At 48.8% G+C, this 26,133-nt stretch overlaps 1 protein-coding gene across 6 annotated transcripts in view; it reads right to left on the bottom strand.

The window, feature by feature from the left end:
- Positions 1 to 10,567, bottom strand: part of TRIO (trio Rho guanine nucleotide exchange factor) — a 328,151-nt gene extending 317,584 nt beyond the window's left edge. For 3 of the 6 annotated variants that reach the window (XM_037063020.1, XM_037063018.1, XM_037063019.1), the window contains exon 1: positions 9,933 to 10,565. In XM_037063020.1, coding sequence (XP_036918915.1) covers positions 9,933 to 10,089 — 157 coding nt within the window. In that variant the 5' untranslated portion in view covers positions 10,090 to 10,565. Of the gene's footprint in view, positions 1 to 9,932 lie in introns of all 6 variants that reach the window. The other 3 variants (XM_037063022.1, XM_037063017.1, XM_037063016.1) reach the window with 3 other exon arrangements.
- Positions 10,568 to 26,133: the final 15,566 nt, after the last annotated feature.

Raw genomic sequence — 26,133 nt, 5'->3', positions numbered from 1 at the left:
CTCAACACACAAAGATATACGTATCCACTTTTAAAGATTTGAAAATTACAACACAGGGCCTTGTGGGACGCTGAGGGTCATTCCTACAGTCCCTCCATCAGAGTGGGAAGGGTGTCAGCGCACTGAGGTCTGGCAGCCTTGGGTTTACATTCCAGCTCAGGCCCACATGACAGTGCAGCCTGGGGCAGGTCATTCTGCCTCCCCAGAGGCCAGAATCTTCATTCTAGCGCCACAGCATCCCCCTGCTGGGAGCAGAGATTTGGTTTTGTATGAGAAAACGTATCTAAAACACCTGCACGGTAGGTATTCAGGGTCCTGGGCGCTCAGATGGTAGCAAGCGGTGGCAGTAGCACAGACAACAGTTAAGAGAGACTTTGCCAGGTTTTCTTGGAATACAGAATTGGCATTAATGGCGTTTGGAGAAAACAGACATATTTTACATGTCATCCTCTGACCTTACAAGCAGGCATTTGTTTGTTTTCTGCACGTGCTTATTTTACTCCCTTCTGGAGTGAAAGTCCAAAGGTGTTCTCTGACCCCTGGTGTCAAGAGTCCTCATCAGTCCCTGGAAGCAGCTGTGAAAGGTTTAGACTAGAGCAAGAGTGCGGAGAATCATGGGAGGCCAGCTGGCCAGTGCATGACTGCCCAGCATCCTAGTTTCTCCCCAAAGGCCCCATATCCACACTGCAAGTTGTCACCAGAAATTTACAGTGACCCCCTCTCAATCCTGCACAAAGATTACAGTCCAAGGTTTCCAGCAATTTGGTTCAGGGGCCAGGTCCTATCTCACAGACAGGCTGAACTCTGCAGAAGGGAGACAGGACCTAATGCACAAGGCCATGGGAGAGGAGAGGAATGCTCAACAATAACTCCTGCAAATTTTGCATCTCATGGACTACAGTTACATACTGGGAAAGACAGAGGTAAGCAGACCAGCTAACAAACCGCTGAAACTTAATGACTCTCCCATGAAGCCTCTCCCATGAGAAGCTGCTCTTGCACAGCAACCCATCAGGGGACATTTGATCTGAACCCTCACAGGGAGGAAATATATGGCCTGGAAACCACCAAATTAGCACTGGTTCTCCAGGCTCCTGAGCCCAAGATATATAGGGCAAGTGCAACACAATGTAGATGAAGGTGAAACGACTCTAAATAAAAGTGGGAAATGTATCCTGCTTTTATGCAATCTGGAACTTGGAGCTATTAATGGTCCCCTGCACACCACCTATCACCACTGAGGGCAGTGAGAAAGGGCAGTGAGGGATGGGATTTCTCGTAATCATGAATTTTTTTAAACAAAGCTGCCTATGAACAAGAAACATCTATTTATTTAGTATGAGACCAATGAGGAATTTATTCCAGTTATTTGGGTGCCAAGATACTAAGACATTTAAACATTAAATACTTTATTGTGTGAGACTAGTTAAGTAGAAATATTTATAACAACATTCTAGTCAAACTACTTTTTCCCAATAAGTGTGGGTACCTTCAGAATAAACAATAGAGGTATTGTAGTTTTTGGCCCTTATCATTTACCAATAAAAGTAAAACTGATCACGTTATCCAAACACTGACAAAACTGTTATTCCTGCTGATCCTACTGCAGCTGTCATGCAGAAGAAGGACTAACTGACCCAGGCGTGTCCTCCCTCCCGCAGGCCGCAGGTGAGAAACGGGAGCAGGACAGGAATCCTTGAAGATGTGGATCAATGTGAGAAAGGAAATTAAGCAAAAGGAATAGAAGATGGAAAGTGTGTGTGTGTGTGTGTGTGTGTGCGCGCTGCTTTGACCAACCTCTTACAGACACTTCATATGCATATTATCCAAATTAAAGTATTTTGCCTGAAAGCATACGTGTCATTTATACTGTCACTTCTTATATACTGGGAGACATGGGTCCTTTTAAAACGGATCCCAAATCCCACAACCTCTTCATAATGGCTCAGCTACTGCAAACTGTGGTGACTAGCCAACAATTTCCAGTGATGTTGTATACACGGCTGTACCTGGTGGAAATCTAATTGTTACCACGCTACATTTTTTCCCGAAATTCTACTGAAGCAAATTCTAGAAAGTTTGATGCATGTACTCTGCCAGTTACTTCTGCTAATTCTTCAGCAAAATTTAACAGAGATGAAGTGTAAATAAAACACAATTCCAATATTAGTCTCTAACATGTTCATTCACTCCATCTTGTACTGAAACCACCTACTCCACAGAACTTCACGGTGAGGTGTTTCATGACCCTTCCAGTAACCATACACATACCTATGCACAGATGGGGAGCGGGGTGAGAGAGACAGCAAGAAACACTACATAAAAATATTCAAGGATTGTACTTCTAAATTTGCATTGTGTTTTTCTCAAGTTCAAGACTAGCTGTATTTTATGGTTATGAATGGTAAGTGAGGGGACTACCACTTTATGAATTCACTCATTAATCCTCAATACTGGGAAACAGGTCGCTGCAAAGTCAGGAGGGAAGCAGATCCTAATGCAGGAGCAGCCCCCAAACTGCCAAAGGAAAGCTGCCCCTAGAAAGTCCTTCTCCCACACCAGGAATGTCGAGGCCTCGCAGGCCATCCTGCACACACTGTTCTTTTTCTATCTTCTTCTCTCTGGACAGCAGCAAAACTCACTTGAGTCAGAAATTTTAAACCAGGAAAAGTGGTGACTATTTATAGCTAAAGACAGTTTTGTTTTTCAGTCTGCAGACTTGGCTTATATGCCATATGGATTCCCCAAGTTAACACTTCTTACAGAACCCAAGAAAAGGATCTTTATTTCGCTGCAACTATCTTTAAAGTCTCCCCAGACCACCCCTAGAAGTTGCAGGAAGTTTGGTCCCACATGGGGCAGTCTGAGTGACCATTACTATCTTTCAAATCAACAGAAAATCTTTCCCAAATAGCTCAGCTTTGTTCCTCTTGACCTAGAGAAATAACTTACATTGGAGTTGGTTCTATTGGTACCTTGTGGGTTTCTGTGTTCCCCTGATTGCCAGTAAGGCTGACTATTTACTCGTCGGGCACCTGTACTTCTTTGAATTGTCTGTGTGCCTATTTCTCTTTGAGATTGTCTTACAGATTTGAAGGAGCCCTTTTTATTATGTACATGTTTGTTTGTCTGGTTTGTAATAAATGTTTACTCCTCGTTTGCTGTTAGCCTTTCTTTAACGTTAGGTTTAAAATTAATGTATAGTAAAACTGGATCTTTGGGAAGGCGAGGCAGTAAAGTTCTGTGAATTTTGATACATATCACCACAGCCATAATAATAATAATAAAAAACCAGCTCCACCATCTCCCGAAAGGCCCCTCATACTGGCCCTTTGTATTCGCAGCCTCACTACCCCTAACCCCCTGCACTCAACGGATCTGTTCTCTCCCTGTGGTCCTGTCTTTTAGAGAATGTCACCTAAGGGGAATCATATAGTATGTAGCCTTTTGACTGCCTTCCTTCAATCACCAGTAATTGAATGGATGTAACAGTTTATCAGTTTACAGCTACACTGTTTCAATGCTAACAACGCCAGCCCCTCCCAGCAGCAGGTTAGTAAAGGACCTCTTTTCTGCAACTGAGGGGTCCACATCTGCCCAAAAACCCTGTGGAAACTTCCTAAGGAGAAACCAAGTGCAATCGCTGTCCAAACAGGACTATACACTGTAATAATAATAATAAGAAGAAGAAGAAGAAGAAGAAGAAGAAGAAAAAGAAGCCGCCAGCACCAGATTAACTCACACGGATACCACTAACTCAAAGTATCCTAGACCTAGCACCTATTCTTTGTGTTGACTATATTTTCATTAAAGCTTTCTGTCGGTGTAATTGCTAATGTGTGCTAATTTATGAGACATCCCAAATAGGGTAATGCTTCCAAAATACAAGATTTGCTTTACAGATTACTTCACAATCCTTCCCAACCAGACAGGAGTCGATACGTGGCTAATCAAAACAGTACCCCAAAACTCCAGTATATTATTTTTCACCAAAACGAGGTTCTATCTTTCCACAGCACTTCTGGCACTGGTCACATCTTACAGGGTCTCTATGAAGAAACCCCAGAGGCTGCACTCTACTTCCTGCAGTTCAACAACCTTGGCCTCTTGGATGAGAAGTTCATACTCTTGCTCTGGACACAGACCTTTCCCAGAGGACAGGTGATTAATAATTTGGGTTTCAAAGGGTTTCCTTATATGGAAAGGAAACACAAAAGAGGAAGTCAGGGTAACAACTATCCAGTAAGCAAATGGAGTGTTTCCATTGGTGAGTGAGAAGTGGAAAAGGATATACACACACACACACACACACACACACACACACACACATATATATAAACCTGCTAATCATTAAACACACACAGGCACCTGATTTTCCATCAGCAATGCTATCTGTCTGTACATAAGGGTTAATAATGTCAAAAGGTTGGGAGACTACACTGGAAATTTGAGCCAGATGTCTACTTCCTCTTTAGGACTGGCAGATGTGGTAGATAATTGGGGTCCAGTGGGGACTGGGCACCGCAGCCAGCAAGCAGGCAAAGGCTCTGAAAGGCAACACCTCCACCCTGGAGGTGTGAATGGAAGGAGAGGGCAAGGCAGCAGAAAGCAAGGCAGTGCAGGCAGGGCCTGGTCTCATTCCTGTCTCTTTGCTCCTTTTTCACTTCTCTGCCCTCAGTTCAGAGGTATAGGAATAGAAATTCCAGAATGACTCCAGCTGAATCAACACCAGCTGAAACTGCTAAGTGCTAGGGACACTGAGAAGATGCCTGGTCCATGCTCACACCCACACCCTCTGTTCTGCTGAACCTCCATCGGTAGAGTCAGGAGTAGGGCAAGAGTGAGGCCTCTGCCCTGCACCACCTGGTCCCTCTTACCCCCTCTTAAACCCGAGGCACACCCTGTTCACTGCCCACCACCAGCTCAAACAGGACTGCGGAGCACGGAGAAGACAAAAAGACAGCGTCTCCCTCCACAAGACAAGTAACGCAGTCACTCCGTCAGTGCCCCAGTCTACTCAGCTGAACACTTGGTTGGGAAAGAAATGAGAAGGGACGTCAGTGCATGCCACCAGCTTCCACCAGAAGAGCAGTGTTCCCACTCCAGCCCTCCACTGTCCGCAGAGTCGCCGCTGGTCCTGCCAGCGGCGCTGCTAAAACTCTGTCAAGACGATGCACTTAGGGAAATAAAAACCAATTCATTACAGAACTGAGGAGGAATACAGGGGACGTGAAGACTGCTCTTTATATTACAGTGAAGCACAATCCATCCCTATCAACGCAAGTGATTTCACTGGGGAGTAAAGTGTGGCCATTGAGTAAGAATTGGACTTTACTCTGGAATTCTGCCAAAAACATGAGATAAAATTTTAGTTTCTCAGTAGGGGAGTCAAGTACATAAACTTAAAATAAGTATCGCATACAGCCGATTTAGATGACAGCTTCAAACGCATCTTTCACTTTTCATTAAAAACATACCCCAAATTTATCATAATATTTAAAAGGTCTAAAAAGACCATCTTAATCACCTGTTTCTAATGCACATTTGAAGAACATAGTAAACTACACACTTCATTTTCAATAGCACCTTTGGCTTCAGTTAAATCTTAGCTAGTCATTTAAATGGTTCACATGGCTACCTTTAAATCTTCATTTGAATACGGGATAGTCAAACTGCAAAGGGAATACAGTATCACACATCAGTTAGTCAGTTTACAAGGTCTCAATGAAAAGTTTCTGTCAATGACTGTTTTACTGCTCTTTGATTTCTTGAAAGTCACTTACAGGATTATTTTTTAGCTATCTCTTTGCTTCCTCTAAAACTGTGCCACCGAAACACGAGATACCAACATTCACTATCAAATGACATTTTCATCTTCCCTTTTCAAAATACTGAGAGTAACAAGGGCCAACTCCATACTATAATAATTATTACTGGTGCTCACAAAGACCAAAGCTGCCAGGCAGCAAAGGCACACAGAAGCAGCCTGGCAAGCTTGAAGGCCAGCTACTTACGTGGTGTTAGCAGCATAAACATGCAGAGACTCTTCCTTTGATCTTCCATGAGGAAGCCATCATATCAAAACGTGGAAAGATATGCATGCGGCTCCCTCTTTAAGAACCAGACCCACTTTCCTTCTCATATTCCACTGCAAAGAGAAGGGCTGCTGCCAGGAGACCCAAAAATGATTTAATGATGAAAAAACCCAGCACGATGGGCTATGACACTTCAGAAAAACCACAAGCCTTTCTTCTTTGCACGTTCATTTAATGCCAACCTAAAACATGCCAGGCAAGTTAAAAATATTGCATTTATGTAAGCACCCACACACGCACATACATTTGCAAGGTTAAATAGAGAGCTCTGAAAGAATAATTTATTGCCACAAGAACAGAGCCCCAAAATAGATTGGCAATAAAAGTGATTGGTCCCAGTGGGTTTGAGAACTAATGTAAGCAGAGTCCTGGCTGTGACAGGCATCCAGGAAAGAGCGCCCCCGCCAGGGGTGCTTCCCAGCTCTGACCTCACTTCTAACCGGAGACGCATTCTGAGCAAGCCATTCAGGCTCCCTGAAAGACATCTGTGCATTAAAAATAATATTAAATAATAAAAGCCTGTGCTGGCTCACCTCTGTGGTGTTGTGTGTGTGTTTGGGGAGGATTGCTTTGTTTTGTTTTTGTTTTGAAATCTGCTTTATCTTTTTGGTACTGAGCTCTGTGCAAAAGAAAAAAGTGAGGTCTGAAATTCACTAACACTTGTAGAAAATCTCAGCTGCCCTTTAACACACCATAACCACATTTTTCAGCTCAATTCAACACTAACTGACCTGCCTGCTAGTGCCAGGTCTATAAAAGGGGAGTCAGGATTGTCCAAATGAACGAGAAGTTTCTGTGCCAAGGACCTGAGTGGAGAATGAAATGACAGCATACGAGGTGAGACCTGGAAGAAGGTGGACACTGGGTGTATCAGGTAGGCAGGCAGAGGGGAAAGGCAATCACAGCTCTGAAGACCCACTCTACCCAAAGAAAAGCAGAGAACAGCCATTAGGTACTAGGGGCTCAGAGGGAGCCACATGATATGAGAGGGTGAAACAGCCCTGAGCCATCTCCCCAGACTCAACTCCAGACCTTAGCAGGGGGCATAGCCCCTGCTTAAGCACTTCCAGTGATGGAGAAATCCAATGGCAGCCCATTCCAATTGTTTAAAAGTCCTATTAACTATAAAGTCTTTCCCCTTCTCTCATCCAATTATGGGTACAAGTTTTCAATGTGTGACTACAAAGATAAAATTTAATGCAGCGCAGACAAGGAATATAAAGGAGGAAAGAAAATAAGGTGGCCAAGTAAACAGTTCAGGGCTGAGAAATGAAAAAACGAGTAGAAACACCGTGTCTAGAGCACACTGGCAATCTTAGGTACCAGGCTCAAAAACACCCTGGAAAAATGCCCACACCTGGAAATGTCCACCACAGTCGATAACAACCAGTTTTCTGCCTCCCCACATCTTAGGAAAGAATGTCACATTTTACTAATGGACTGACCTCCCCATTCAGCCATCCACATTCAATCGAAGCTGCCCATGAGGCTCCCCTGTCTGAGCCGCTCTACCAGCTGAACTTCCCACCAGGATCTTCTGCTTCATCTGTCCAGACCAAACCCCCTCCCCACCCCCACCAATCCAACTGAATGGTCCCTCTCTACCCTCTGCTAGACTTCTCTGCCCTAGATGCTGGAGCCAAGATCTAGGTCAGGAATCCAGAGCTGCCCAAAGGAGGCAGAAGCACTTTTAAAAGATGTTCCAGACTACCCCTGGGACCGGACCCGCCAGCACAACTGCTGCCTACTTAAAATCTGCTCTAGCTCCTGACTCCAAGTCAAACAACTAGAAGGGTGGTTTGTCAAACCATTTTGGAGGGTGAAAGAATGGAGCAAACCAGTGAGCGGCACTGTCTGGTTCTGGCCCAAAATGAACACGAGCAGGTGTCAGGGCTTGGGAGCAAGCTTGGGCCTAGGCATGGCCACCGGCAGATTTATCTCCCCAGATGAACCCCAAGGAGCACCACACTGACACGGAGCCAGTTGACTGCAGGTGTCCAGTCCAACCTGCTGTCTGTGGGGGCTCTTACGAACATGAAGTGGTTTCTCTAACACGTACAATGAAGACGTGAGAAAGCCTGGTCTTGCAGGCACCATAAATTCCGGCTGCAGAGCACAGGAGGCTTTCTGAGGAGAGCTGAACTTTGCACAGAATCTATTATTTTGTGATAGGTGGCAGAGTCAGAGAGAAGACAGGCTAGACTTTAGCTTCAGGGCATGAAGGAAGACGACCCAGTTCTGCTATTAAGAAGTAAGAAGGGACTGCTCAATTCGGCTACGCGCACAAAAAGAAAAAGGCTTTCATTCCGAGCTCACGTTTTCTTAAACCTTTACTTTCTCCACGGACCTCACGGGGAGAGGGAGCACCGAGGACTATATTAACCTTAAAATGACACTGTTGAGTCGGCATATGTCACACCCAGCCACAACTAAACTTCAATTGACTCAAACATAACCCCGCCTGGCAAAGATGAAGCAATCAAGGGGGAAGACAGTACTAGAGCAGGACCTACTGTTACTGCTAACTTCTGCCTCTGACCATCGCTCTCCCGCTAAAATCTGCTCTGTGTGACCCGATTACCAAAGTAATCTCACCGAATCCAGGGACTGTATTTTGAAAAAGGCCACAGAGAAACAGAGCAGCCAACCTCTGGCGCGCGCCCCAGGGCAAGCCGCTCCCCCAGCGGCCTCGGCCAAGCCGTCCCGCCGGGGCCGCCACCAGCACCCCACACACGCCCTGCGCACCCCGCCCGCCCGCCCGGCCCGGACCTGGCCCGCCTTCCTCGGCTCTCCAGCGTCGAGCCGGTGTCCTCCCTGCCCCGCGCCTGGCCCTCCGGGCACTGCTCTTCAGGCTGCAGGTCCCGAAGCCGCGGCCGCCAGCTTCGCCGCCGCCGCCCGGGCGCGGGAGCAGACAAGACTGAGAGCGAGGGCGCGGGGATGCGGGCACGGCTCACGCGGGATCTGGGCCGGGAGAGAGGAGGCGCCGCCGCTGGGGGCCGGGGGACGCCCTGTCACGCCCCCCGCGCCTCCTCCGGATCGCAAAGCACGCCTCTCCCGCGGCCACCCCCTCCTCGCCAGAGAGACACCTGGCACTGCCTCCACCTCCAAGCCACCCAGGCAGTTCCCCAGGAGCTCACGCCCCGCGCCTCCCCCAAGGCCACCATGTTCCCAGACATCCCTCCTGGGCCGCCCCCAGAGACCATCGCTCACTCGCCTCCCGGCCGACCGAGCTTCTTCTCGGCCGCCTCCCTCCACCCCCGGGCAGCGTCTCAGGGCTGCCCCGTTTCACCGAAGTGTAGACCGAGGCCGGGGAGGTGACAGGCTAGAGGGCCGAGCTAAGAAACCTGGATGCTAAGGAGGTCGAAGAAGGGCCAGGTACAAATCGGCCACGGAGACCAGCCCAGATGAGCTGAGAGCCCGTTTTTCTCGGCCCGGGCCCGCCGCCCCCGTCCGCCCGGCCTCCGGGACTGGAGCCTCCGCCCTCACCATCCCCGCCGCCCCCTCCTCGGCCCTCCAGAGAAAGAAACAAAGAACCGGCGCCGCAACCCACAGAGCTGTGGTCGCCGGAGTCGGGAGACCCGGAGGTTTTACTCTGGAACCAGGGCGGGCGCGGGGAAGGACGAGTCGGCGGCGTCCGCGCGGAGGCGCGGCGCGCAGGGCGGCGCGGGTAGCGGGACCCGCAGCTGCAGGTCCCGGAGCCCCGGTGAGGGGCGCAGTGGCCGGGCGAGAGCGCGCCGGGCCCGACAGGCGTGTGAGCGCCGGGCGCGCCGGGGCCCGCGAGCCGCGCCTCCCGGAGGTGTCGGCCGAGCGCACCGACCGCGCCGCAGTTGCACTCACCGGATCGGAAGAAGGCCGCGATGTCGGCCAGGTCCTTGGCCGCCTCCTCGGCCCCCTCGCCGGCGCCGCCCCCGCAGCCGGAGCCCGCCGCGCTGGCCGTGGCGGCGGGGCTGGAGGACGCGGCGGGGGCGGCGGCGCCGCCGCTGCTGCCGCTCATGGCTGCGGCGGCGGCCGCGCCCGGCTCGGTCCCCGCGCCCCTAGCGCTGCGCGCCGCCCGCTCCGCGCCGGGCCTGGCGGAGCTGAGCGCCCAGCTGCCCGCACCCGGCGCGCGGACGCAGAGCCCCGGGGCGGCGGCGGGCGGCGGCGGCTCGGCCCGCGGAGCGCGCCCACATAGACGAGGACGCCGCCCGGGAGCCGCGAGCTGGCCGCGGGGCGGGGGCGCGGAGCCACGGCCTCGGCGGCGCCGGCCGGAGCGCGGGCAGCGGCGCGCGCCGCGCGAGACACGCAGTGGCGAGGGCTGGGGCCCGGGGCCGGCGGGAGCTCCGCGATCACGGACGCGGGGGGCAGCCGCGAGCCTCCATCTTGATTTCAAATGGGGAAGGAAGGAGGGGGAGGGGGGAAATCACGGCCGAGGGAACCCGGGTGAAAGGAAAAGGGAGAGCAGGGAAAGGAGAGGAAGGGAAAAAAGAGGGGCTTCGGCAATTTCCGGCGAACATCGTCCGGGGCCCGAGCGTGGCTCCGTGGGTGGGCGGGCCCTGGCGGTGGGCGGGGCCTGGGGAGGGGCGGAGCCTCGCCGGGCGGCTGGGCGCTGGGAGAACCGGTGGGCTGTTGCCGGAGCGTGCAGCCTGGCTCCGTAGGCTCATCCCCTGCAACTCTGGCCCGTGGGGGAGCGGGAGCGCTCAGGCCGCCGGGGCAGATCTTTCCGGGCCCGGTGTTGCGTACCCCACCGGGCGCTCCCTCCCGCACCGCCAGCACAGTCCTCCCAGCGCTCGAATCGTTTATTTCTAATGTCGCCCTCGAGGTCGGGTGGCTAGCCTGTAATCGGTACTCCGTAATAGTTGATGAATGAAGAAACAGATCGTGAAAAGAGGTTAGCTTTTCCAGTCCGGAGTGAGGCAAGCACCTGAACGCCCGGGGGAAGTCTCGTCTGTAAAATTAGATTCTGACTCACCCCACCAAAATGCAGAGAATGAGGAAGGCGATGGGACTGGGAAGACCAAAGGAAGTGAGGGGTAGGTGTCATCCGGCTTTAGGGACGATCCGTGTGAAACCAGCACTTGTGAAATATGCGAACGCAAAACCTCTAAGAGGTGACTACAAGAAAACTGATCAGAAGGATGGCGTCGGAGTTTAAAGGATCCAACACTGCAGAAAACAAGGAGAAACAGCAACAATATTCATTGTTTTAAAAACTGGATGATGAAACCACTGTATGTTTATACTGGGAATGACGAAACGAATGTCAGATGGATGGTGGATACCGGGTTTCCCACTGTTGGAGAGGGAGGTTACAGACGTGCAAGGGGAGGAAGCTAGAAGGATCCAGGTGGTACTGGATTGACTTTGGAGACATCAGTATGGATTCATGTTTAGTTGATTATAGGTACGGATGGATACATGACTTACAGGTGTGCATATATACATGAGTTAGTACACATACGTAGATTTCCTTGCTCTGTTAGCTAAGTGGTCTTAAAAAAAAAACACTCCAGTAGCAGTGAGCATGTCTGGCACTCAGATCTTGTTTTAAACACCATTCTCCAATAAAAGGAACAAGGCGTCTTTGGGAAAATGGCTGAGTTTAAGACTGGGGCAAGAAATACACAAGACCAGCCTGGAGTATCTCATTCTGCCAGAAGGTAAGAAAGTGCTCAAAATAAAATGTTTAGCTTTATTTTTACTTTGTGTGTGTGGGTTTTTTTTTTTTAGAGAGAGAAGGAAGGAGGGATAGGGAGAAAAACACTGCGTGGTTGCCTCTTACACGGCCCTACTGGGGACCTGGCCTGCAACCTCGGCATGTGCCCTGACTGGAAATTGAACTGGCAACCCCCCGGTTCACAGGCTGGTGCTCAATCTACTGAGCCACACCAGCGAGGACCCGAAATAAGGGTGTGTTTTTTTTTAACCAACAACAAAAACAGTGATGGGGGTCTGTCAAAGGGACAGAGGAGCCAACTGAAAGAGCTCCCAGAGGCTAAAGCTAGGACAACTTGAGTAAGAAAATAAATACATAATACAATACTTGATTGTACCCAAAGTATAAAATAAATACCCACTTGTCCATACTGATAAAAATAAGTGGTGTACAAAGTAAGCAGAGAGGAGACTAATGCCCTGCCCTGCAGAGGGGTCCCCAACCACGTGTGCAGACAGTGTGTCCTCAACGAGAGGGAATAGAGCTCCTCTCTCTTTAACTATGGGCTGCACTGCACGTTGTGACTTCCTGCCAAAGAGCACGAATAGAAAGGGGGTGGGGAATCACCTTACAATGGGGAAGGCTAGCAAAGCACTACTTCAGCCAGGTGATGAACAGTCACAAAGCACGTGGATGGTGTGTACCCTTGATATCCTGTGGTGAGAAGGCACTTTCCTCTGTGGTCCTCCTCCCCAGAACACATAACTCCAGTCTCATCATTAGAAAAACATCTTGAAAGTCTCAACTGGGGGACATCCTACAAACTGCCAACCAGCACTTCCCCAAACTCTCAAGGTCACCAAAAATAAGGAAATCAGAAAAACGGTCAGAGCCGAGGAAACATGACAACTAAATTTGATGGGATCCTGGAACCAGAAAAGGAAATGAGCTAAAAACCAAGAAAATCAGAATAATATGTGCACTTTTTTTTAGTAATAACATACAAATACGGATTCATTAGTTGTGAGTAATGTAGGGAGTCTGGGTGTGAAGTATATAGGAACTCTGTACCATCTTCACCACTTTTCGACAAATCTAAATTTATTGTAGGGTAAAAAGTTTATTTAAATTTTTTTAAATTGTGCAGTATCTCAAAATGAAAAAAAAATGCAATAGGTCCAAATGTCACAGGCCATTAGCTCAGGTATACTGACAGTGTTTCTTTTTCCTATTTTTCTGTCAGGTAATTTTTATCTCCAAGCTCCCTTTCTTCCTCATGGCAGAAAGCTTAATCCTAGTTCAGGGAAAACTCAGTCTCCAGGACTTTTCTTCCTCAGTTGAGTGCTTTCCCCTCCTGCCTTCTTCCCAAGGTCACTGCCAAGCTCCCCGGGGTACTGGTGAGATCGAAGCATGGGGTGGGGATTGGAGAGGTTGGGGGCGGCTTGGTCTGCTGGCAGTGAGCACCCCTCCTGACCAACTCCCAACCACTCAGGAAAACATTCAGCTGCCTGAAGTTCCCCTTCCCTCTCCCATCCCACTCCAGAGAGTGAGGCCAAGTTCTTGCTGCTCCCAGATCCCTCGAGCCCACCTGGGCACAAGCTTCCTTTCTCAGAGACTCATGTGGAGGTCTAATGCTACCCATCACCTCTCCCTCGAACTGCAGAATTATTTCCTTTGCAGAAAGAAAACCTCACTCCAGTTTCTTCAGGCTTTATTCCAAATCTATTGTTTTGAGCATAACCTTTCTGTTCTTAGGGACTTCGTTTTAGTATTTAAAAACCCTTTGTCCCCTGTTATTCCCTCTGCTACAGGTTCCAGGAATGTCTTGAACTTCAGGAGTCAAGTGCTGACTTCTTTCTTTGGCTTTGCGTTCCCCCACTTTGCAGGCAGTGAGTATCGAGGCCTTCTCTGCTACCTAAATAGTGGAGAAAAGTCAAGAATTTGAAAAGCAAAAACTGCTAGGGGTTGAGGGGGCAGGTTGTATATCATGAACCCACAGACGGATTGGTAATATCATAGTGGTGGTACTGGGAAGTAACAACTGGTAAAGGCCACCTTATGTGGGAGCATTCTCAGGTGAGGGCAACTTCTGAGTCTTGGAAGTTGGCTGGAAAAGGAATGTGACTGGGTGGTAGTGCCTGCTTTAGGGATCAGGATGGGCACAGAACAGGTGCATTGGGGCGCGAAGTGCTCTCTAGGGTTGAGACCCATATATTGACCATTTCTTCTATGTCTGGTAGAGTCAGTTCCAAGAAAGAGACGTTGAAGTCTTGTATCTGAGTGTGGCACATGCATGAAGGCTCACCCAGACTGCAATGAGAAAGAGAAGCGACACACAGGTTCCCCCGACCCTACCGTCTGAAGGGGCAATGGAGGGGGATCTAACCAGGATTTCAGGACAGTTGCTGTTGATCTGTTGATCCTACCCAACCTTCAAAATTCAACCCAGGTTTCGTCCCCTTTCATGGCGCTCCTACAGAATCCAAGTTGACCTGTCCCTTCTCTGTTTTCTGCAGCACCAGTCATTCTGGCATTGGAGCATGTACTGCATTACATTGTGCATGTCATTTGTGTTTAATGTTTTGCCCACAAGGTGAGGCGATCCTTTTCAATCAGTACACAAGCATCAGCATGTCTCTGGTGTGTGCCTAGAACTAGATGAGGCTAGAAAACATGAAGCAAAAGAAATGGCAAAAGCCAGCTGGGACAGACACTGCCAGTTGTCTACTCAATATCCTTTCTCTCCTTCTCAGCAGAGCTCATGCCCTGCTAAAACACTCCATCTCCCAGCTATGGTGGCTATGTGGCAGGGTGCTGGCCGATGAGATGTAAGTGGAAAGGACTGGGCAGGTCTCACAAAAAGTATCCAGACTCAGCATGTGCATGCCCTTTGCCCTTTGTCCTCTCTTCTCCACAACACAGACAAGATACCACTGTGTGACTTTAAGAGGGTAAACATGAGGACAGAAGCCAATGGTACAGGTGGCTGAGTGAGCTGGCCACCTCCAGGGTTCTTGTTCCATAGACAAATGCAAGGAAAAAAGACCCGGATTTAGTTAAGTGGCTATAAATTGTTCAGTTCTGTGTTCAGCCAAACCAGCACCTAATGGATAGACCCTCCATGGTTTTTTTATCAGTGTTTCTCAAACTTTTCCACTAAAAAAAAACAACCCTGAAGATGGAGGAGGGTAAAGAGACAAATGAAGATTGTGTCCTTAAGTGTCCAGGAGGGAACCCAAGCCGTCACCACATGATAAACATGTCTTTAAAGTTGCGAGCTTTTCCACCCTGACCAGTGTGGCTCAGTTGGTTGGGTATCATTCACAGAGCAAAAGGTCACTGGTTCAATTCCTGGACCCAAGGTCCAGTGATATTTCTCTTTCTCTCCCTCTCCCACCCTTCCCTCTCTCTAAAAATAAATAAATAGAAAATATTTTTAAAAGGTGCTTGCTTTTTCCTAGAAATTCATGTGAATTTTTCCTTATACATCTGTTTTTATTTTAATATATTAATAATGGCTTAAGTTATTAGTTGTTTTGGTTGGATCATGTCCTCTCTCCCCCTCCAAATATCTTGAAGTATTAGCCTCCAGTACCTTAAAATGTGAACTTATTTGGAAGTAGTGTCATTGCAGATATAGTCAGTTAAGAGGTGGTCGCACTGGGATGCGGAGAGCCCCCACTCCAATGTGACTGGTATACCCTTGTACAAAGATGGCCACGTGAGACAGAGACACACAGAGCAAATGCCACGTGGACACGGAGGGTCGGAGTAACCCATGTACAACCGAAGGAACGCCAAAGATTGCTGGGAAGCCATCCAAAACTGGGAGATGGGCAAGGCAGGCTTTCCGTTCAGGGTTCAGAGGGCACAGGGCCCTGTTGGCACTTTGAGTTCAGGCTTATGACCTCCAGAGCCGAGGCAATACGTCTCTACTGTTCAAAGCCACCAGCGTGTGGTACTTACAGTTATGTCAGCTTAGGAAACACACAAGCTCGTCTAGTCCTCCACGTTTTTGAGTGACACTCTCATTCTAGAGAGAGTTATATATTGATCTTATAGACAATATCTGATGGGTGCTTATAATAAAGGAAAACAAACAATCCAGAAGGCCACCGTGAGTTTCAACTTGAGGCCTAGTGAAGCAAATTAGTGTTCATGAGGACATACTATAGAAATGTGCAGATGAAGATGTGAGCTATGGACTTGACCTCTGGCCAGAGTTGAAACACTAACTCTAAATTTGAGCCAGAGGGGTAAAGATACCTGGACCTCCTAGTCTTGATTAGTTTACCAAGGAGAGATGAGTGTAAAAAGTGAGTAGGGTGTGGTGCCAAGGGCTGGGGATTATGTTCTGGTAACAGTGGGGAACTCTGGTAGAAATGTGACTTGAAGTATGCCAAGTGTCCCCAGTCAGTCCTGGAGCAGATTAAGAAGTGCATGGAAGGAGAAGAGCAGGCCCACAGAGGCCAGGGCATCTAATTCAGCCAGACCACACTAAATCTCTTCACAGATCTCCCCACCCCAAGTGAACCCAGCTTCTCGGATTCCTTTGACTTGGGGTGACCTCTGCTAAGCCACAAAGCCAGAAAGATCCAGGCCAGAGCCCTGCTCGCCCTGCCCTGAACCCAAATGCACAGGCACAGTTCCCAAGAATAGCTGGCTGGCCTAGAGGGTTGATTAGTAAGAGTCCCATGGGCCCCTTTACACCATTACTTTCTCCCATCATCGAGATAGGGCTGAATATACAAGTCAAACAAAGAGGCCCCAGGTGGGAAGTAGAAAAGGTCATTAGGCGAAATGACCCAAGAAAAAGGAACAGGGGATGGCTTCTAGAAGCATCTGAGATGCACAGGGGACAACTGTGTGTGTGTGCATGCACACACATGCATGCACACATGTGTCTGCACCTGCTGGTGCCTACCTGCATCGGGGCTAGGAGCTAAGAAAGACCTTGATCTGGCAGCAGGCAAACCCACTAGTGCAGGAAGAAAAGAAAAAGGCAGACTCATCTTAGAAATGAGCTCGGACTTGGAGGTGGCAATGCTTAATTAGCGCTGGTGAGTAAACGAAAAGCGTGTCTAGGAGCAGTGATAATATTTGTTTGTTGTTTGGCCCCCAGTTGATGGATGTTACAGGCTCGTTGCTTAATAACTGCTGAGTTCCTGTCCCTGACCTGTAAGTCAGAGTTCCAAACTGAGCCCCCAGCCCAAAATGCGCAGAATCTGAAATTCTTCCAGGCGAGATTTATGCGTTCTGCTCCTGGCCAACTTTTGGTCTTCAAGATTTCTTCTTACAGGGTAAGCACTCCGGGGAATACTAACACCTTAAATCCTTATCACTTAATGCATTATAGAGAGAATTAGTGGATTAGCCCAGGGTTGACCTGGAGTAATGAGGAATAAAAAAAGGAAAAGAGAGAGGGAAGTACCAATAGAAAAAAACCCACCTACTTTGCTTTTGCCTAAAGCTGGCCTTCCTGCTTCTGTCCAGTGTTTTCCCTGAGAAAGTGCTGACCCTGGTCCTTTTGCAGGAATAGCAAGGATTTTTTAATTTCAGGGTTATTGGTTATTCACAGGCGGTCGCCCTTACACAGGAAAACACATAAAGGCTTCTTGTCCAGTTTGGGGCTTTTCTAGAAATCTTGAGTTATTTGTGCAGTAAGCATTTCACTACACAGCTCACACTTTCAAGTTACAGCACCCAAAAACAAGCAAAAATGCTTTCCCTGACAGAGTTAACTTTCTAGAAGGGTGGAAAGAAAAACAATAAGCCTGTAAAATGCACAGTGGTCCAAGGATAATATGTACAATGGAGAAGAGTGAGATTGGAAATGTGAGAAGGTTGGAGCGAGGAGCGGTGGGCAACGTCAGATTTGACATTTGAGCAAAGATCAGAATGAGAGAAGGAACCAAGTCAATATCTGGGGGACAGCTAGTGCAAAAGCCCTGAGGGAACCCCGTGTGGTCACCATTGTGAGGAAGAGAGGGGAGGGCACTGTGGTTCAGAGTGGAGGAAAGCTGGAGAAGCAGTAGGTGAGATGCAGGAACCTCATTGTGTGAAATCTCATAGGTGCTTTGTAGGGACTCTGCCTTCTTATCAGAATGAGATGGCAGGTGTGGACTGTTGTATGAGAAGATTCTAATGGATTCAAGGTTGAAACCGAGAGAGTGTGTGGGTTCATCAGAATGTGGGGAAATAAAGCAGAAGTTTGTAAAAAGGTTTATACAAGACAGTAGTGGAGAGAGCCTTAACTAGAAACCAGAGGCTGTCATCAGCCAGAGTGGAGGCTGCAGAAGATGCTGGAAGGCCCTCCCATCAACTAATGTGACCTGTACCCAGGCAGGGCTGGCTGGGAGCAGAAGGACACCCACCTGTGAAGAGAGAGCCAGGGCAGCCGGGGTGACTGGACCGGTCACTGCTGCCCGCCTCGCGCAGACCGGATGTGCTCTGTGGCCACACTCAGAGAGCATGTTCCCTCACAAGTTCAGGGGGCCTGCCCACGCACTTCCATGTCCCCTGACCCATCTGCTTGCTCCCAGGGACCTAGGGAAGGGAAGAGACACAGGAGAGCTACTTCCTAGACAGCACCTCAGCCTCTTTTTGCATCCTGTTTATCTCGGGCCTGAGAGTGAACCACAAAGCAACAAGGAACCCTGATTAATGAACTGGATTTCTTTTCAAAACCAGTATAGTTTACTACCTTCTAGAGATGACCAAGTAGATAGCATCATGGAGGGAAAAGAGGCCCCAGAAGGAGCTGGTTTGGGTGCCAGCTTGGATCCTGGGTAAGTGAGAGAGAGAAATGAACGTTGGCTGCCCCACCCCAGCCTTCAGGAACCGCCCCCCTCCCGGGGAAGGCCCAATACGCAGGCATTGCTTCCACCAGGTAGCCTCTGTCTTCTTCCTCCTCTACGCTGACCTCCCTTTGCTGGAGGGGAAAGAAAGCACCTGAGACAGGCCAGGCTGAACGCTTTGCTACCGGAATTAGGAAAGTTGGAGGAAGGAGGCCGGGAGTGCCACAGCAGAGAAAGTGTGGGGAGCAAGCGAGAGAAAGGGTCTGGTGGAAGGGCTGCCCCACTTCTGGCCTTGAACCACCTTCTGCAATAACCTCTTTCTGAGATCATGAGGGGGTGCATGGTGTTTCTGCTAGAAGACCCTCACTGGAGCAGTACTCAGTTCCAGCTCTTCAGGGCCTAAGAGAAGCAAGGAAAGGAACAAATATCTCTTGCTTGACGTATATTACATGGATTTTTCCCCAAGGTGGAGGGACTGGCATTAGAAGCATTTAAAAGCCACTCTGTCACTCATTCACTCTCCCTCATCATCCCTGTCCCCACCTTGGTGACATCTCAGATCCTTGGTCTTTTTGCCTTCCTGTCTCTTCCACCATCTCGGACACTATCTAACTGGTGTCCCTTTATATTTATCTTTCCTGAGATAGAATGAGAGAGAAGCCAATGACCAGTGAAGCTGAGACTATATTGAACTGCAGGGGAGCAGAGAATCACGCATCAGTGGACTTCTCCAATCCAGAACTTTAAGAGCCTCCCTAGACAGAATGTGTCTAGGTTATTTTACCCTGGAGCCCTGCCAAAATAATGAAGATTTTACACTGTGTGCTCTGCCTTTACTGAGATTCATCTGCATCTGAAAATGCTGGCCTTCTGTTATTTAATTTCCCTTTAATAAATAAAGACCCAGATGCTAGCTGTTTTAGAATTTGGTAGTAGAAAGTTCATCGCTGACAGATGGCTGTGCTTCCTTTTATGAGCTAATGCAAACTGTCAATATGAAACTCACTGTGTTTCTTTTCATTCCTTGGAAGTCAAGATGCTCAGAATTCCGTTAAGTGCTTATTTGAGCCCCCCTGTTAGAGTGGTCAGTGAACAAGCCAGGGAACGTTGAATATTCTCAATAATGGGACATCATTTGTCTCTGTGAGTGCCTGAGGCTGGGGAAAACTGGGAGTCACAAAGGGTTACAACAACAGGGGAGGGGGCGTCTGTCCCAGGAAGGGGCCCTCCCTCTGGACATTCTCCACACCTCAGTGTCCCACTACGATTGCCCCTCTGACCACAATCCCACTGACCTTCCCAAAGCACAGAGTGGATTATACCTCTCCTCAAAAATCTCTGATTCACTGCCTGTCCTTCGGAATGTTCTTCAGACCCTTTACATGACATTAAAGAACCACCTTCTTAGTGTCCCAGACCCTAGAATCTCCTGGAGCCTTTATTTTAAACCCACACTTTGGGATCTGTTCCAAGCAGAATGTCCCAGGGTGTCCCAGGAGCCCCATGTCTCAAGGCCCTGACATCCATACCTGATGTTGCAGCTAAACGGGAAGCCCCCCAAATGCCACAACTTTGTTAGACCAAGACCTCAGCCACTCATACGTACGGGGCGGGTGGGGTACAGCCTGAGGCCCCCACTGTTCCAGAGTCTTCCACCACACCCGTGCTCCCCATGGGACCTCTGCTCTTGATGGTCAGAGGTGAGCACCCCACCCACCAATTCTACACTGTGCCCTGCTATTCAGAATCATTTCCCTGTGCAATCCAATGGGACTCTTCCTGACCGTCTTTTCTACCAGCTTCTTGAGAGTGGAGGCTGGGCCATTTGTTCTCTGTGTCCACCACTGTTTTGGCTACACTGCTTCAGAGATTTGTTCAAAAATGTTCAAAACATGACTGCTGAGATAACAAATTGCAAAATCTGATTTTAGTCACTTATTTTTAAGGAGGAATGTTAGTCAAGCTATTGCCTCCCACAAGGCAATTTAAACCTTTTCTCCAATTACGCAACTGAATATGTTAGCAGGCCCCGAGAAGGTTTAGGTTTGGGGAGCCTTGGGGGCCCTTCCCAGGGCCACGGGAACCACACCAGCATCCTCCAAGCAGCCCTGCAAGCCACAGTCCTTTCCTACTGTCCCCCTTGGCAAAGAAAGGAAAGAGCTAAGTAAAATCTACCAAACGAGAACTTCTGAGTGGCCGATTTTAACCCAGCCCAACTGCTCTGCTTTTCTTAGCATCTCTCTTTTCTTTGCCCCTGATTGTGGCCTCCAAACCAGCAGCCAAAAACATAGGATGTGGGAACACTTGAGTAAGAGAGCAAAACCAAAATATTTTCAGTTTGGGGGAAGAAACAAACTTTGTTTTGTTCCTATTGGTGGTGTTGTCTCCTTTCTTAAATTTTAAGACTTATCAGTCATTATCTAAGTTGATCCGTAGATATTTATTGCCCCTATGCTGCGTTAGGGATCAAGCCACTGATGGATTTGTACTCTGGGCCATAATTTACATACCTGTGGTGTTGATGTCTCTCGTTTAAACATCTATGTCTGTTTGAAAAACAAAAACTTTCCTCAAGGCTAGTGAAAAATGACCTTACTTCTATGAGATTTTTTTCATTGTGTTGGATTCCACAGGAGCTTACCAGGTCAATTTTCTTTATTTGAAGGCTTACAGACTACAATTCCCAGACTTCCTTGCAGTTAGATGGGCCCATGTGACAACATTGTGTCCAATAAAATATGCTTATGAACCTCTATTCTCCACTCCCCATCTGTATCAGCTTTGGAGGCCACAGGTCCTAGATGGTGAAAGTACAAGATGAGGCAGAGCTACCAACCTGTGATAGACTAGGACATGAATGAAAGAAACTTTCACTTTTGTTAAGGCTCTGAAATGTGGGAGTCTGTTTATTATTAGCATAGCTTTTAGAGTAATAAATATTCTTTCTTTAATTTAATGGTACTTTTTGTTGATTTGGTGGATTTAAATTCTTTCCAAAGAGCACTGTACCCTTTTTCTTTATTTCACAAGTCTAGCTCAGGGAATAATCTTGAGAAGAACCGATGCTCCTTCCCATTTTCCCACTGGCTTTCCATGATCTGACTTCAAGCAGTTTCATGAGGAGTCCACTGGCCCCAACCTCACAAAACACGTTTTCATGGCTTTACTTTTTATATCTTTTGATAGGAGGTTTATTACATTCCCTCAAGCTAAGATCATCCTAAAATGCACTTATGACATTAAATTAAACTCTGCAGACACTAGCTCTACCCTATTGGAGTAGCCATTCTAACAAAATTTGAAAAAGTTGTGTAGCTTGGTTGTCTTCACCCGCTGGCCTCCTGTTCTCTTCCCAGCCTGCGGCAGTCTGACTTTCCTGACCAGCCCCCTCCCCAGCCCCCACGGAGCTCCCTAAACCTGAACAGACACTTTCCACTCCTCCATTGTATGAGTGTGAATGGGAAGGGTGAGAGTATGCTTGCTCCCCATTCCCAATTCCTTCCATGTGGATTGACCTACCTGACGGGTGACTTTGGGAGGGGGAACTGGGCAGGCCCAGTCTTGCTACTTCTCGTTTTTCTCTTGGGAGCAGCGGCTTCAGGGAGCTCACTCTGTGGCCTGCTCCTCGTCCAGGCCCCTTAATGGGGAGGCCAGCAGGGGTCCAGCACTGCCTGCGCTGGGGTGAGTTGGGAGGCCAGGTTCAGTACTCAGTGGTGCCAGACAGCCACGCACATTAGCCACAATGTTGGTTGTAAGCTTTATCATTAATGAAGGTGGTCGTCAGTTCTTCAACTGCCGATTCCCTTGTTTTCTCTTAATTAGTTCAGAATGCACTTAGGGAAAACAGGAAATGATTATTAACCCCCCACAGCCCCTAATATAGTTTACAAGTCTCTCAGTTGTCCACATAAAACCCTGTATTTAATTCTATCCCATTCCCATCACTGTGTATTGTAATTTCCTCTGTACGTCTGTGTGCTTCCCCACTAAACCATACAATTATGGTGGGCTCTGCGCTGCACTGTCCAGACCTCCCTTCAATGAAAGATATGTCACCCCAGCTGCTGAGAACACTGTCAGCAAACAGCTTTCAGCTGTCACCCTCGTCAGGGAGTGTCGCAGCTGTAGGAAACAGTCTTGCTCAAGGTCATGCCCGTTCCTGGGGCGACCCATAGTCCTGGATATCTCAGCCAAACTCAGGACAACCCTGGTGGGCTATTCTAACTCCTGGAAGCTGGCTGAGATTGTCACTGGGCCTTCCTTGCAGCTGACAAGTATCTGACGGTGTTGTGCGAACCAGATGAAAACAAGGAATGACCATCTGCAAACTGGAAAACAAGGTTATGCTATGGGCTGAGAGGAGCCAACACTGGTGTTGGCTTTCAGAGTCCTTGGAGTTCTGTCATTAAAGACGCATCCTGAGATTCTCCAATCTGAAGTAGGTACTTCAGGGAGCAACGTGTCTCCTTGTTGTCCAAGAAATTAAATGATGGTAGAAATGCAGGGCTTCTCGATAAAAAAATAATGACAATCTATGGGTGTGGTAGAGGCCCACTGAGTTCTTGCTGACCACAGACCTAGAAAAACTTTTCATTTACAATGTGGGGCAAAAAATGGGGCCTACCTTGTGTCCTGCTTCACAGAAAGTCAACGTAAAGCAGAAAGCTACGCATCCCTTCCAGGCTAGGCTTCTGAACAAAACTTGGCTGGTGTTTTCCTCTGGCCATAACAATGCCTCACACTTCTAAAGTGTGTCACTCCCCCGCCCCGTTTTTTTCTTTCTTTTTAAAATGTACTTACTTTTAAAGACAGGGAAAAGGAGGTAGCAAGAGAGGGAGAGGAACATCAGTGTGCAAGACACATGGATCCATTACCGCTTGCTCACCCCCAACTGGTGACCTGGCCCACAACTGAGGCGTGTGCCCTGGCTGCGAATCCTGGTTCTCAGGCCTGCGCTCAGCTCACTGAGCCACACCAGCCAGGGCTAAAGTGTGTCACTTTCTTAGTTACATTCCTAAATGCACAGCCTTTTCATGTGACTCCTTCCAGGTCAGGGACCAGTTCTGCAGCCCCCTACACATTCATTCCTTCATTCACCTGATATTGAGCATCTATTGTGCTGTGCTGTGTGCATCCTCTGTAGGTTACAAAGTAAGTAAATAAGTATGAAGACAAAAGTAGAAAAGATCACCCCCACATTTTCTTTCTTTGCATCTTCCTCCCTCCCTTCCTTCCTTCCTTCCTTCCTTTCCTTCTTCCTACTGATATGAGCATCTCCTGTGTTGAGTTGTGTGCAACCTGTATGGGAAGCAAAAGAAAAAAAAAGAAAGAAAGGTCACTTATGGATTCCTCTTTGAATGAGAACAGGATGTAGTAGAGAAAAAAATATGTACATATCAATAATAGGCTATAAGAAGAAAGTGGTAGTTGATACCAGAAGAGTGATTTAGAGGAAAAAGAGTGAGTCCTTCTGGCCAGCCGAGACGATGCCGTGTACACAGCGGCACTTCCTTTCTTGAGCAGGTGGGTGGGGTGTGGTTAGATCGTATCTGAGGATCACATCTGAGGAAGGAGCCTCCCTGACACTTGGGGAGATCACCTTCCCTCTGAAGTGTGACAGCTGACCTTATCCTCAAAGCACGTGCTTTTGTTGACACCACACTTTTCACAAACCCTTTTTCTTGCAAACCTAGTAGCTGTCTGCCAGCTGCAGAGGAGAGAGAAGATGGGGCTTTCCAGTTAGACAGACCTGTCTTCCAGTTTTCTATCTGCCACCTTCCAGCTTCTGGGGCCCTGAGTAAATCACTGGGCTTTTCTAAGCCTCAGTTTTCTCACCTGTGAAAGGGCTCCATAAGCCAATGCTAAGACCTCAGATGTGCAGCATTGAGCTTGGCACATCGGTGTGGAAACATTGTTTTCCAATACTTTCTTTCATCAGAAAACCACACCTGAGCAAGTCCCCAAAGCTATTTATTGTCTGGGCTCTCCCAGGTGCTATTGTCCAAGTTTGTGTGTAGCAGTTGCTGGGAACTGGCTGGTGCACCTACAGGCTGGCAGGTGCCAGTTTGGTCCCTGGAGATGCCCACCCTTGGTTTTGAGCGCTGGGAGCAATGAGGTGAGGGTGGGGGAGAAAGAGGACAGCAGGAGGAGCACTACAACAGACAGGGGCACACTACAGCCTCCTTTCCGTATATCAGTCCTGTATTAGGACACCTGCCGGGGCTGTTCCATGCTAACTGTCTTTGTGCTTTTGCAGTCTGCTCCATTCTGAATGTCCCGCTCTGGCCCCCACCCCTCACAATGCATACCAACCCGTGGCTTCAGGGCTGCCAACGTGCATTCTCCTCCTTCATCTGAAGATGGTCTTCAGCCTGCAAACTAGACTCTTACCACAACATCTTCCAGGTGTTTCTTGAACTGTGTTTCCTTAGAGGAACTGTTAAGATAGATCAGCCCCAGAGTTCCACCTGTGGGGCTATGGTGCAGGCTTGTGTGTTCACTTGTGTTTTAACCTGATCTTCCTGGCTTCTTTTTAGAAGATGTATTTTTTTTTAGGAACTACCCCCTCCCCTAGCCCAGAGTAAAAATAAAAAGCGTCCGGCTGAGCCCATCAAGCATGAAGTGAGTCCCAGTTTTAATCCTGGGCTGGGCCAACTGGACCCCTGTTTGAGCCAACACCCAGGCCTGACCCTTTGCCTTCGTGGCCCCTGCCAGGCACCGCGGGACTTGTCACATGAAGGCTTTTGATGAGCTGCAGACACTGTTCAGAGGAAGCTGTGGACAGCAGCTGGGAGATGACTTTTCTTCTCTAATGCTCCCACGGTGCCCATTTCTCTCTACCTATCGGGCGCTTGTTTTCTCCATCCGCAGGGCAGGTTGATGTCAAGTATCAGCCGGTGTCAGGGACACAGGGGCCCGCCTGAGACGCGCACCCAGTTTCGAACAGTTCATTTACTTTTAAGACTTACTCTTTTTCTAGGCCTTCCCCAATGGTGGGCTGGGGGTGGATAAAAGAAGTCAGCGTTTTTGCTTATTTGTCCAGCTGGGAGCGCATCCAGGTGGCTGCTCAGCGTATTCACTGCCGTGACTACAGTTTGCAGGGGGCTCTGGAGCGAGCATGTGGAACGTGCAGTGCACGCCAGCTCGGAGAGGCAGGAGCCACGGAGAGCGAATGGCTTATTGTCAGCGCCCATCGTGTGGTCTCCCCCCGGGGCCAGGCCCTCTCTAGACCAAGCCTTGGCTCTTGGCAGCAGCCCCTCAGCTGCTCTGGCAGCCACTGGCAGCCACTCCTGGGGACACAGGCACTTCTGTGTCCCTCTCCACTGTAACTCTGCCACGGGCCAAGAGACTGACCCCAGAATCAGCAGCAGCTTTCAACTGGAGCCTTTTGTAAGGAAACAATGGTTAACTATGGCTCTCGGAGCATCTCAGGGCCAGCTCCGTTCACAGCGGGATTTCCTTCTGTGCGGGTTTTCCCAGCTGTCTTTGTCTCTGGTCCTGTCCAACAGATGGCTGTGGCTTTGGAGAGCCTTCTAAAAAAACCAGTGACAACGAGATGTGGGTCCCTTCCGGGAAAACTGCGGCAAGGGCCCTTCCGCGGTCAGCTGAG

The sequence above is a fragment of the Sturnira hondurensis genome, unplaced genomic scaffold (assembly GCF_014824575.4).
Source record: "Sturnira hondurensis isolate 20B ecotype Veracruz unplaced genomic scaffold, ASM1482457v3 Scaffold0014384, whole genome shotgun sequence".
NCBI lineage: Eukaryota > Metazoa > Chordata > Mammalia > Chiroptera > Phyllostomidae > Sturnira > Sturnira hondurensis.
The sequence above is the reverse complement of the archived record's forward strand: the minus strand, read 5'-3'. Positions and strand labels throughout refer to the sequence as shown.